At 54.1% G+C, this 13,715-nt stretch overlaps 1 protein-coding gene across 1 annotated transcript in view; it reads right to left on the reverse strand.

Moving 5' to 3' along the window:
* RAB40B (RAB40B, member RAS oncogene family) overlaps positions 1-6,389 on the reverse strand; it is a 29,498-nt gene extending 23,109 nt beyond the window's left edge. Inside the window, exon 1 of the mRNA XM_075999816.1 lies at positions 6,113-6,389. Within this exon, the coding sequence (XP_075855931.1) occupies positions 6,113-6,254 (142 nt within the window). The 5' untranslated portion in view covers positions 6,255-6,389. The remainder of the gene's footprint in view (positions 1-6,112) is intronic.
* Between the last annotated feature and the right edge of the window lie 7,326 nt (positions 6,390-13,715).

The following is a 13,715-nucleotide window of genomic DNA, read 5'->3' on the forward strand; positions in this document are numbered from 1 at the left end:
GAAACCACCCAAATGCCCATGACCAGCAGGATAGATAAATACATCACGGTTGGCCGGGCGCGGTGGCTCACGCCTGTGATCCTAGCACTCTGGGAGGCCGAGGCGAGTGGATTGCTCGAGGTCAGGAGTTCGAAACCAGCCTGAGCAAGAGCAAGACCCCGTCTCTACTATAAATAGAAAGAAATTAATTGGCCAACTAATATATATAGAAAAAATTAGCCGGGCATGGTGGCGCGTGCCTGTAGTCCCAGCTACTCGGGAGGCTGAGGCAGGAGGATTGCTTGAGCCCAGGAGTTTGAGGTTGCTGTGAGCTAGGCTGACGCCACGGCACTCACTCTAGCCTGAGCAACAAAGCGAGACTCTGTCTCAAAAAAAAAAAAAAAAATCACCGTTTAGTAATACAAGGGATATCACACGCCGTGAGAATAAACCACCCACAGCTTCACACAACACGGGAGAAACTCACACACATACTGGGAGCAAGAGAAGCTGTCACAAGAGAGCACACACCATTCTACTTTTCTGAAGTGCAGATACGGGCAAAACGGATCCACACTGTCAGAAACCAGAAGGAGGGTCACCTGTGGGTGCAAAGTGACCGGAAGGGGACCAGCAGGGTCCACGAGGCTGCTAGTGTCAGGCCTTGCTTTGGGCACTGGTTGCATGGGTGTGTCAGGTCTGTGAAAATGCATCACGCTGTGCAATTACAAAATGTATACCTTCCCATATGTATGTACATCAACTTCCATAAAAAGTTTAAAAAGAAAAGGAAAAAAAGGACAAAGAGCTCAACCTAACAGAAAACATAACCCAATAAACAGGAGCAAGTCCATTCTGATTACTTCGTGCAATAGAACAAATTAATAAAAATAAGTTAGTACTCCTCTGCTTCTCTGATTAATAACAATTTACAGGAACAAAAATTTAATAACATTTATATAAATAATAAATATTTTTTTAAAAAAATATATAAAATAAAATAAAAACAAGTTGGTAAAATACAAGTTCAGAGATTTTTAAAAATGAAACAAATTTGCAGCAGAAATTTTTAAGAACTGAAAAAAGGAAAATTCCAAAACGAGGAAAAAAATTAGTTTTCAAAAAAACAACATCTATAATAAATAAATTAGAAACAGCTGCAAACAGTTTAGTAAAATCAAAATGAACAACAAATGGAAAAGGCTTGAGATAGATCACAGCGATTCTGAAGAGAAAGGTGAAAAGATTAAAGCAATTAGAGACACGAGGGGATGAGGAAGACATAAAAACGGTCCAACATGAGGATAACTGGCAAAGTAGGCAGAATAATGGCCCCTCACAGATGCCCATGTCCTAACCCCAGAGTCATCTGTGAACATGTCAGTTCCATGGCAAAGGGGAATGGCATTAAGGTTGCTAATCAGGTGACTTTAAGACAGTGACGTCACCCCAGCTTATCTGAGTGGGCGCAGTGTAATGGCAGGTCCTCCAAGTGGAGTTGGGGCCGGGCGAGGTGGCTCACGCCTGTAATCCCAGCACTCTGGGAGGCCGAGGCGGGCGGATTGCTCGAGGTCAGGAGTTCGAAACCAGCCTGAGCAAGAGTGAGACCCTGTCTCTACTATAAATAGAAATAAATTAATTGGACAACTAATATATAGAGAAAAAATTAGCCGGGTATGGTGGCGCATGCCTGTAGTCCCAGCCACTTGGGAGGCTGAGGCAGCGGGATCGCTTGAGCCCAGGAGTTTGAGGTTGCTGTGAGCTAGGCTGACGCCACAACACTCACTCTAGCCTGGGCAACAAAGTGAGACCCTGTCTCAAAAAAAAAAAAAAAATATATATATCTATATATACTTCTGGAAGTTCAAAGAGTCCAGGGTGTGGCCAGGCACAGTGGCTTGTGCCTGTAATCCTAACACTCTGGGAGGCTGAGGCAGGCGGATCGTTTGAGCTCAGGAGTTCGAAACCAGACTGAGCAAGAACGAGACCCCGTCTCTACTATAAATTGAAATAAATTAATTGGCCATCTAAAAAATATATATATATTAAATGAGCCGGGCATGGTGGCGCATGCCTGTAGTCTAAGGCAGGAGGATCACTTGAGCCTAGGAGTTTGAGGTTGCTGTGAGCTAGGCTGACTCCACGGCACTCACTCTAGCTTGGGCAAGAGAGTGAGACTCTGTCTCAAAAATAAAATTAAAAAAAAAAAAAAATATATATATATATATATGTCAGGAAGTTGAAAGAGTCCATCGTGTAACATAAGTTTAACACAAAACATTTAACTCTGAGACCTGGTCTGGTTGAACTAAGGAACCATGAGGCAAAAAGAAAGAATTCCTCAGAAATCCATGAAGAAAAAAAGGCAAATCACCTGACATGGGGGAAAAAATCAGCAGCCCTCGGGGCTTCACCACGGCAACAGTTATATGCCGGTGAAGTGGAACAATAGTTAAAAAGTGTTGGGGGAAGAAAGTACAACAAAAGAATATTATACCCAGCCGAGATACCGTTTAAAGGTAAAGACAACAGACATTCTCAGACATGAAAACAGCGGACATGAGTCCCTCCTGGAGAAAGGATGGTAATGACTTTGAGCTAACCAGGAGGGAGAGCAATGGTACAAAGACTTCAGTGAGCACCGGATCCACTTAGATGTGAATTAATCTGAAGCAACGTGGGTGTCACAGCTATGGTAACCACAGCGACTGTATAAACCCCAGCAATGTCAAAGCAGCAGCCTGGGCTTCGTAACTCAGCGTGGCTGGAGGGGAGGGGGGAAAAGCTGCAAATGTCCTTTTTCATAAAAACATAATGATCCCGGCCGGGCGCGGTGGCTCACGCCTGTAATCCTAGCACTTTGGGAGGCCGAGGCGGGCGGATTGCTCGAGGTCAGGAGTTCGAAACCAGCCTGAGCGAGACCCTGTCTCTACCAAAAATAGAAATAAATTAATTGACCAACTAAAAATATATATACAAAAAATTAGCCGGGCATGGTGGCGCATGCCTGTAGTCCCAGCTACTCGGGAGGCTGAGGCAGTAGGATCGCTGAGCCCCGGAGATTGAGGTTGCTGTGAGCCAGGCTGACGCCACGGCACTCACTCTAGCCTGGGCAACAAAGTGAGACTCTGTCTCAAAAAAAAAAAAAAAAAAAAACATAATGATCCCAACTTCTTACTATTTCATCATATCTTCCCATTACCCTGGAGCAGATACTCGGTAAATCAAAAACCCACAAGGGGCCGGGCACGGTGGCTCACGCCTGTAATCCTAGCACTCTGGGAGGCCGAGGCGGGCGGATTGCTCGAGGTCAGGAATTCAAAACCAGCCTGAGCAAGAGTGAGACCCCATCTCTACTATAAATAGAAAGAAATTAATTGGCCAACTAACATATATATAAATTAGCCGGGCATGGTGGTGCATGCCTGTAGTCCCAGCTATTCTGGAGTCTGAGGCAGTAGGATCGCTTGAGCCCAGGAGATTGAGGTTGCTGTGAGCTAGGCTGACGCCACGACACTCACTCTAGCCTGAGCAACAAAGCGAGACTCTGTCTCAAAAAAAAAAAAAAAAAACAAAAAAAAACAAATACCCACAAGGGGTATGTTCATGACACTAGCTCTTTTCTGCAGTGTCTTAGGCCAAGGTGACAAGGGTGTCTGTTTAGCCTAAACCCCCGATGTCTAGGGAAAAACTTGAGAGGAAAGCGTTAACTATCTGGTTTTGGTAGCCCTCAGTCCCGCATAGGACAACAGTGACAACAACAGCAGCATCTGAGCCTTTGCCGGGCCAGCCAGAAGGAAGTGTGACAGACATCTTGTCGACGTCCCTCCTCAGATTTGCCCCATGTCACCCATCCACCATAGCGCTGGAAACATCCGACGGTCTGTTCTCATAAAACACAGGTTTTAAAGCACCTCGCCCTTTCTGGGCTTGCATTTTGTTGAGTGTGTTGTTCCTGTACCTGTTCCCTGGTCCAGCCTTCACCGAGCCCAGATGCTGAGGACACGGCTGTAGAGACAGCTCCTGCCCTCTGAGAGCTGAACCCCTGGGGCAGCACCGTCCGGAACTTCACCACAGTGGAAAGCCGACATCCCTGCTGTCCACTACGGGAGCACTTGAAACGTGGCCAGTGCAAACTTTTAATTTTATCTCATCTTAATTACTTTATTTATTTGTTTATTTTTTTGAGACAGAGTCTCACTCTGTTGCCCGGGCTAGAGTGAGTGCCATGGCGTCAGCCTTGCTCACAGCAACCTCAAACTCCTGGGCTCAAGCGATCCTCCTGCCTCAGCCTCCCGAGTAGCTGGGACTTCAGGCATGCGCCACCATACCCGGCTAATTTTTTCTGTATATTTTTAGTTAGCCAATTAATTTGTTTCTATTTTTAGTAGAGACGGGGGTCTCGCTCTTGCTCAGGCTGGTCTCGAACTCCTGACCTTGAGCGATCCTTCCGCCTGGGCCTCCCAGAGCGCTAGGATTACAGGTGTGAGCCACCGTGCCCAGCCTCATTTTAATTACTTTAAACTTAAGGAGCCACATGTGGCTCGAGGCATTGCACTGGACAGCAGTGTCAGAGCCGTGCTACCCAGCGTGAGGGCCGGACAGCGGCAGACCCGGAGCAGTCAGGCACATGGACTCTCCGGCCCACCCAGCCCACAGAGGCAGAATCCACATGGTCACAAGATGGCAAGTGACTCCTCCAGGCGCTGCAGCTGAGGATGAATCCAGGTTCTCATCCTGAGCTCAAGCCGGTCACCTCAGCTGCTCTCCCAAACTGTCTCCTCTCCCAGTCCCCCAACCGCAGGGACCCTGCTGCCAGGTGACCACTCCGCTAAGCTGCTGGTGTGTCCTGGGTTCCCCTGCTCAGCAGTCCCAGACACTACAGACACCTTTTTCTCCTTACGTCCCCCCTTCGTCCCTATGCGGCCTGTCCTTTGGGGGTGCCCTGTACCCTCCACCGGGTGGAGTCAAACCCTCTCCCTTCCAAACTCTGACGATGCTTGTCTCCCTGTTAGGCCTCTGGGCCCAGGAGTTCCTCCAGCCTTCTCAGGTGGGCAGCGCTTGCCCAGAGCTGGCAGGTCAGTGACACCAAGACTGCCCTCCCTGGGCTGTCTCCCCTGCTCTGGGAACCAAACTGCGCGGCCAGGAGGCAGCGACACAGTCTCTAGGAAACGGCGATCCCGGGCCTGAGACGCGGCTGGCAGGTGTCACGGGCAGGTCTCCAGCCGCGGCCCAGCTGTCCCCTCTGCCCTGGGTTCTCACGGCCCGGCTTCTCCCCTGCCTGCCCTTCCTGGGAGCCCTGTCCATCGTCTTCTCTTGGGCGCCAGCTCTCAACACGCAAACTTCGGCGGGGACCCCCTTGCGGGCCGCCCTGGACCTCCGCTCGCCTGAAACCCCCTGTCCTGTCGCTCTCTTGGGGGCTCCTTCCGCCAGCCAGGCCGGACGCTCGGGGCCCACCTGGGCTCCGCTCCCCCAGGCCCGTCCAGCAGGCGAGGAGCCCGGACACCAGGACCCTCGCCTCGGACCAGTCCGCCCGCGCCCGCCCTGCGCTTCCGTTCGACCCACGCGCAGAGCCGCCGCCTGGAGCTCCCGCGCCGCCCGCGCCCGCCCTGAGCACCCCAAGTCCCCGCGACCGTCCGCACCCCGCGGCCCCCGCCCGCGCCAGACCTCCGCGACAGGATGGGGACGCGCCGCCCGGGCCCGCGAGCCGAAGATGGGTGCCGGGCCGCCCGCGGGGAGCAGGACTGACCCGACGGAGGGAGAGGCTCCCCGACCGCCCCCCCCCCCCCGCCTCCGCTCGGTCCTCCACCTGGCCTCTCCCCGACCCTTCCCGTCCTCCGCTCGGCCTCTCCCGGTCCTCCGGTCGGTCCTCCACCTGGCCTCTCCCCGACCCTCCCCGTCCTCCGCCCGGCCTCTCCCAGTCCTCCGCTCGGTCCTCCGCTCGGTCCTCCTGGTCCTCCCCGTCCTCCGCCCGGCCTCTCCCGGTCCTCCGCTCGGTCCTCCGCCCGGCCTCTCCCCGACCCTCCCGGTCCTCCGCCCGGCCTCTCCCCGACCCTCCCGGTCCTCCGCCCGGCCTCTCCCCGACCCGTCCCCGACCCTCCCGGGCCGGCCGCGACCCCCGGGCCGCGCTCACCCGCCGGGTGGCCGTACGGGGACTCGGCCGCGCCGTCCTGCAGGCTCGCCAGGATCTCGCCCTTGCCCACGTCGCTGTCGCCCACCAGCAGGAACTTGAGCAGGAAGTCGTAGGCCCGCACCGGGCTGCCCAGGGCGCTCATCGTGCCGGCCCGGCGCCCCCGCCCATGCCCGGCCGCGGGGCTGCGCGCAGAGGCGGCGGCCGGGCTCGCAGGCGCCGCGGGGCCCCGGTCCCGGCTCGCCGCCCGCCGCGCCGCGGAGCTGACAGCGCGCGGCCCCGCCCCGCCCCGCCATTGGCGGGCCGCAGTTGCTGGGGCGGCTGCGCGCGCTCACTGGCTGGGCGGCGCGTCCATCTCGCTCTCGTCGCCGCCTCCGGGCTGACGCCCACCGGCCCCTCCCGCGCGAGGACGCCGTCGCAGCAGCCAATGGAGGTCCGGAGGCGAGGCGGGGCGGAGCCAGAGGGAGCGGGGGCGGGGACTCCGCTCTCGCAGCCAATGGAGGTCCGGGGATGGGACGGAGGCGGAGCCACAAGGAGCAGGGGCGGAGACTCTGCTCCCGCAGCTAATGGCGGCCGGGAGATGGGACGGGGGCGGAGCCATAGGGATCAGGGGCGGGGCGCGGCCGCGTGTCACCCGCTGTGGGCTCGGGTCTGCCTGGTCCCTCTGCAGGTGTCTCTGCATGTACGTGTGTGTGCACCTGGTGCCTCTGCAGGTGTCTGCATGTATGTGTGTGTGTGCACCTGGTGCCTGCCTCTGCAGGTGTCAGCATGTACCTCTGTGTGCACCGGGTATCTCTGCAGGTGTCTGCATGTACGTGTGTGTGCACCTGGTGCCTCTGCAGGTGTCTGCATGTACGTGTGTGTGCACCTGGTGCCTCTGCAGGTGTCTGCATGTATGTGTGTGTGTGCACTTGGTGCCTGCCTCTGCAGGTGTCAGCATGTACCTCTGTGTGCACCTGGTGCCTCTGCAGTTGTCAGCATGTACCTCTGTGTGCACCTGGTGCCTCTGCAGGTGTCTGCATGTACGTGTGTGTGCACCTGGTGCCTCTGCAGGTGTCTGCTCGTGCATGTGTCTTTGTGATGGGGAGACCTGACTGCGCTTCTGTGGGGAGCTGCTTCAGACTCCCATTCAGGTTTTTTGGGGGTGGAGGAGGAAGAGAAGAGCCAGTGGAAGAATTACAAAAGCAATTGAAGTCAAGATTCTATCATAATGGCCAGGCATGGTGGCTCACACCTGTAATCCCAGCACTCTGGGAGGCTGAGGCGGGAGGATGCCTTGAGGTCAGGAGTTCAAGACCAGCCTGAGCAAGAGTGAGACCCCCATTTCTATTTTTAAAAATTAAACCAATATTTAAATTAATAAAATGAAAACAAAAATTTAAAAAAGATTTCTATTATTGTCATTTGTGTTCATTTTAAGAACATGTTTACTTTGTTTTGTTTTGTTTTGCTTTGCTTTTGTTTTTTGAGACAGAGTCTTGCTCTGTCACTGGGGCTATAGCCAATGGTGTCATCACAGCTCACTGTATCCTCCAACTCTTGGGCTTGAGCAATCCTCCTACCTCACACTCCCAAGTAGCTGGGACTACAGGTGCGAGCCACCACTCCTGGAAAAAAATTTTTTTTCTTTTTCTTTTCTTTTTTTGAGACAAACTCTCACTCTGTTGCCTGGGCTAGAGTGCCATGGTGTCAGCCTCGCTCACAGCAACCTCAAACTCCTGGGCTCAAGCCATCCTCCTGCCTCAGCCTCCCGAGTAGCTGGGACCACAGGCATGCGCCACCATGCCCGGATAATTTTTTTCTCTATATTTTTAGTTGGCCAATTAATTTCCTTCTATTTTGAGTAGAGACAGGGTCTCGCTCTTGCTCAGGCTGGTTTCGAACTCCTGATCTTGAACAATCCGCCCCCGTTGGCCTCCCAGAGTGCTAGGATTACAGGCATGAGCCTCTGCGCTGGCCAAATTTTTTTTTTCTATTTTTTTGGAGAGATGGGGTCTCGCTCTTGCTCAGGCTGGTCTCGAACTCCTGGCCTTAATTGATCCTCCCACCTCTGCCTCCCAAAGTGCTAGGATTACAGGTGAGCCACTGTGCCCTGCTACTTTTTTGTTTTGTTTTTGTTTTTGTTTTTGCTTTTTACATTTGAAAGGATGGCTTTAGTGTTCATCTCAAGTACAGGGTGGGGAAAGTGTACTTTAAGCAGATTATATCACACCAGTGAGGCTGGCTTTTTTTTTTTTCCCCCACATCCATCTGGGATTGATATTTATTTTCCAATGCCAATGTAGTTTACAACACCTATTGTTTATTGACCAATCAGTGAATTTAGGCACTAGTAGAGCCACTATAAAAATAGAAATAAAAAGGAAGGTGGACACTAGAAAAATATGAGACAGGTGGAATTTTGACCCCTCTCTCACCCCATAAAACTAAAAATACTTGGGGAATTTCTCTTCTTATCTCTAACCCTCAGTCCTCACGTTCCAATCAGCTGTGAGTTACTTGGCAATATCCTAGCTCGGGCCAGCTACCTCCTTCTGCTGGCTGTCCCCCTCCCCTGTCACCTGTCAGTCCTCAGCCCACCTTCAGGGCTTATGCCCATTAGGGTTCCCAGTGGTGGTTAGTGAGGAACGGCCAGACACCTTCTTAGGAAGATGGGGAGACCCTTCTTGCTGTCCTCCTGCCCCTCTGCTCCTCACCACCTCCTGGTCATCACCTTCAAGCTAGCCTTGGCTGGACCAGAATTTGGCAAACTACTACCTGGAGAGCCAGATAAAAATAATCACCTGACCAGGCACAGTGGTGCACACCTGTAGTCCCAGCACCTGGGAGAACGAGGCAGGAGGATCTCTTGACCCCAGGAGTTTGAGGCTGCCATGAGCTACGATCATGCCACTGTACTCCAGCCAGGGTGACAGAGAGAGACTCTGTCTCAAAAATAAATAAATAAATAAATAAATAAAGGACTATTACTTGCAAATAGCGGAAACGCAACTTGAACTAGCTTAAACAAGAAGTCAATGTTTTAAAAATTTTTTTTTTATTCCTTTATTTTTTTTTTTCCATTTTCAGTTGGCCAATTAACTTTTTTTTTTTTTTTTTTTTTTTTTTTTAGTAGAGACGGCGTCTCGCTCTTGCTCAGGCTGGTCTTGAACTTCTGAGCTCAAACGATCCACCCGCCTTGGCCTTCTAGAGAGCTAGGATTACAGGCGTGAGCCACCGCGCCGGGCCTCAATTTTTTTTTTTTTTTGAGACAGAGTCTCACTTTGTTGCCCAGGCTAGAGTGAGTGCCATGGCGTCAGCCTTGCTCACAGCAACCTCAATCTTCTGGGCTCAAGCGATCCTCCTGCCTCGGCCTCCCGAGTAGCTGGGACTACAGGCATGTGCCACCATGCCCAGCTAATTTTTTGTATATATATATTTTTAGTTGGTCAATTAATTTCTTTCTATTTTTGGTAGAGACGGGGTCTCGCTCAGGCTGGTTTCGAACTCCTGACCTTGAGCAATCCGCCCGCCTCGGCCTCCCAAAGTGCTAGGATTACAGGCGTGAGCCACCGCGCCCGGCCTTTTTTTTTTTTGAGACAGAGTCTCGCTTTGTTGCCCAGGCTAGAGTGAGTGCCATGGCGTCAGCCTAGCTCACAGCAACCACAATCTCCTGGCTCAAGCAATCCTTCTGCCTCAGCCTCCCAAGTAGCTGGGACTATAGGCATGCGCCACCATGCCCGGCTAATTTATATATATATATATATATATATATATATATATATATATATATATATATATATATTAGTTGGCCAATTAATTTCTTTCTATTTATAGTAGAGACGGGGTCTCGATCTTGCTCAGGCTGGTTTCGAACTCCTGACTTCAAGCAATCCGCCGGCCTCGGCCTCCCAGAGAGCTAGAATTAGAGGCGTGAGCCACCACGCCCGGCCCCTCTTCCCTTCTGAATCAAGGCCCAGCTAGCTATCAGAGCCGGCACAGCGGCCACCCAGAGCCTCTGGCTCCCCACTCCTGGCAGCCCAGGAACCTGCCTTTCCAGCAAGGCCCCAGGTGCTGCTGAAGCTGCAAGCCAGGGGACCCCACTTTGGGAACCTGGGCCTCACGTGGGGTGGGGTCTGTCTGCAAACACTGCTGCCCCAGCCCCACGCCGATGGGAGAGTGCTGTGCCTTCTGGAATGCCCAGGGTGGAAGCTGACTTCCTGCTGCTGCTCAGCCTCGAAGGCAGCGGAGATGGGTCAGAACCGCTGCTGCCCGGACTGGAACTCAGGAGAGCCTGGGGGTGGGTTGCGGGGGGAGGGGGGGGGCTTCTGCATCCACCCCCGGACACTCACGCTGCACCCACCGCCTCCCTCGTCCCCCAGCCGACGGTTGCACCCCTGCCACCTCCAGGCATGGGGCTGACCGCGCAGACGGCACTGCACTTCCAGAGGGGCTGCACAAGGCCACCTGTCGTCCATCCTCGGTGACTGCACAGCCCGGAAATGAGTGAGGCTAACTTGCATAAAACGGAAAACTCGCGGCCCTGTTTTTCTGCCAGGCTCAGCGTTCCCTGTCCCTCGGGTGTCAGCGATCCTGGGTCCCGCTGGCCCCTGTTCCCACTGACTCATGAATGGAGGTTTCCAAATGCTTCTTGGGCCAGCACTTGATTCTTTTTGGGCCCCTTGTTAGTCAGCTGAGCGAACCCCGACGTGCTCTACCCCCATGCGTGTGAGAACGATCTTTCCGGCAGTCTGGGAGCATGATCGGACCCAGGGCAGTGGCGCGTTTCCTGATGCAGGGAGAGGCCAAACCGGAGTTCCCTGGCCCGCCCCGGGCTCTCCGTGCCGGGTTTCCTGGATACTCTTTCGGGCATCATCCTGTCCGGAGACTCCTCTCTGCGTCCCTACAGTGCACTGCTCCGCATCTTGCAAATATTTGAGTGTGAAGCAGGGACACCCACCACGGCTGTGCTGAAAACTGCCAGGGTCCCATGATGACGCAGGGCCAGACCTGCCCCTGGTGGGATGCCCCCCGGGGGCCCCAGCTCTGGAATTGTGTCCGGGAGTGCCCTGCCCCTGGAGGCTGCACAACCCCTTGGCCCCGGTCTCCTGCTGGCTGCTACTTAGTCTCTTAACGAGAAATGCCCAGAGCCAGACAGGGCATGCTGGGGACAGGGCTGAGCTGGTCTTGCATCAGTTGGGCCCTGAAAGAAGTGGCCCCACCATGCTTGGTGTCCCGGGTCAGTCAGCCCCTGCCAGGGTGGGTTCAGGGCAGTGGGGACGCAGGGTGGCTGCAGCCTGCACAGAGTCCACAGGGACAGGCGCTGGGGCCTGGGAGGGGAGCAGCCTCCAGCTCCCGCTCCGGGCACCAGGACATTGCAGAGATGCCAGGAAAGTGCTCCTCGATAGGAAAAAAAAAAAAAAAGAAATACTGTTTATTGAAAGTCAACATTCTCAGCCCGGGCCAAACCCACCATATCTTCCCTGATTGAGTTAGAGGAAATAACCTCCTCAACCCAAAGATCCAAAAACGTTTCCTTTCAGAGCAAATCAACCGGGTCCGGAACACCAGAATAAGAACGTGAATGGCTCATTATGTGTGAAATTTAGTCCTAACCTCAGGCTTTTAACTGCGTGCTACACACGTTTGTGCGTCTTTGAGTTCCCACTGAGTCACCTCCGGTTTTTTGCATTAAAATCTCCACATGACACAAGAAGGAATTTTTTTTTTTTCTGAGACAGAATCTCACTCTGTTGCCCGGGCTAGAGTGCCGTGGCGTCAGCCTAGCCCACAACAACCTCAAACTCCTGGGCTCAAGCGATCCTCCTGCCTCAGCCTCCCAAGTAGCTGGGATTACAGGCATGTGCCACCATGCCTGGCTAATTTTTTCTCTATATATTTTTAGTTGTCCAGCTAATTTCTTTCTATTTTTAGTAGAGACAGGGTCTCGCTCTTGCTCAGGCTAGTCTTGAACTCCTGAGTTCAAACAATTCACCCGCTTCGGCCTCTCAGTGTGCTAGGATCACAGGCGTGAGCCTCTGCACCCGGCCAGCTACATCTGTTTTTATGTTCGTCTGCATAACCTGTGATTACCTCTTTGTGTGAGGGTTCTGCAATATTTTCTTGAGAGACAAGACACATTTGTGTTGTGCCATTTTTTTCTGGAGTGACCAGACCCCGTCAGAGCACAGAATGTCGGATCCCAAGATCGGACAGCCCCGGCAGGTGGGATCTGTGCCTCGTACGCCCCGAGGCATCCTGAGGAGGCACTGGCTCCCGTGGGGTGTGCGGGCGTCTGTGGCTGTGTGTGTGAGAGCTTCCTGCTCACAGGAGCCACAGGGAGCCACGTCCCGTGGTGGCTGGAAGGGTTTCCCATAGACCACCGGGGCAGGCCTGGCCCTGTGTCATCGTGTGACCCTGGCGGGTTTCAGCACAGCCGTGGTGGGTGTCCCTGAAGCCAGGCCGGGGCCGGCAGGGACTCCCTGTACCCAGAGGTGACTGAGAACCCCGTAGCTATTCCCAGGAAGCCCAGTTCCCTCCCTCCCTGGGGCCAGACCCCCTAGCACAGGAGGTGACAGGACAGAAGTTGGAGTGGAAAACAGGGGTGCTCTTAGCGAGTTGTGGGTAAATCCGTGACCTCTGCACACTTCTCCAAACTGCATGGCCACAAGAAGCCCCTGTCTGGGGGGCTCCTTGTGCAGAATTCTCGGGCGTGGGCTGCCGTCACGAAAGAGTGCAGGCTGGGAAGCAAGAATCAGCAGACAGCTCCTGCTCACAGCTCTGGACCTGGAGGTAGACAGTGCCTTCTCACTGCGTCCTCACATGGTCTCTGTCTCTTCCTCTTCTTACACTAACAGGGCCACTAATCTTACTGGATTAGGGCCCCATCCTCATGACCTCATCTAACCCTAATTTCCTCCTGAAGTCTCCATCTCCAAATACTATCACTTTGCAGTGAGAGCTTCAACATATGAATTTTGGGGGGGGAGACACAAACATTCAGTCCATCGCAGGCCCCATGGCAGTGAGGGCCTGGTCCGCCACGGCCAGGACCGAGTTATGGAGCACAGAGCTCAGCCCACCTGGGAGCCTGGGCTGGGATGTGTGTGCTGCTGTCCCCAGTTGGCCCTTCCCAGGGGCCCTGGGATGCCTGCAGGACTAGAGGAGGGTGTCTGAGCCCAGCCCTGTTCATGCTGTGACGGGTGGTTCTCTGTTGCGGGTGTCCTGTGCCCTGCAGGATGTGAAGACCATTCCTGCCCCAACACCTGAGATGCCAGTAGCACCCCTGCCCCCCCCCGCAACAACTAAACATGTCTCCAGCATTGTCCAGTGTCCTGGGGGTGGGGTGAAGATCCCCCCAAACAGTTGCGGACCACTGGTTTAGAGAAGCTTGATTTCCACGTGGCAACCCCAGGAGACCCCCATCCTGTCCCTAGGCTGCAGGGCATGTTGCCATGTTGGCCTCCACCCTAGTGGCTCCCACGGGTGTCTCCCTGGTGGCTGTGACTGTTCCCAGTTTCCACCAGGTTGCAGGGTCCGCCATAGCCCAGCGTGGGGTGGGGAGGAGGTCCCAGGGGCCAGCAGGACCCGGGGACAAGGAAGGATCCAGGGTGGCCCAGCCCGAGAG

The sequence above is a fragment of the Microcebus murinus genome, unplaced genomic scaffold (assembly GCF_040939455.1).
Source record: "Microcebus murinus isolate Inina unplaced genomic scaffold, M.murinus_Inina_mat1.0 scaf010_hap2_Mmur4.0, whole genome shotgun sequence".
Classification (NCBI taxonomy): Eukaryota; Metazoa; Chordata; class Mammalia; order Primates; family Cheirogaleidae; genus Microcebus; species Microcebus murinus.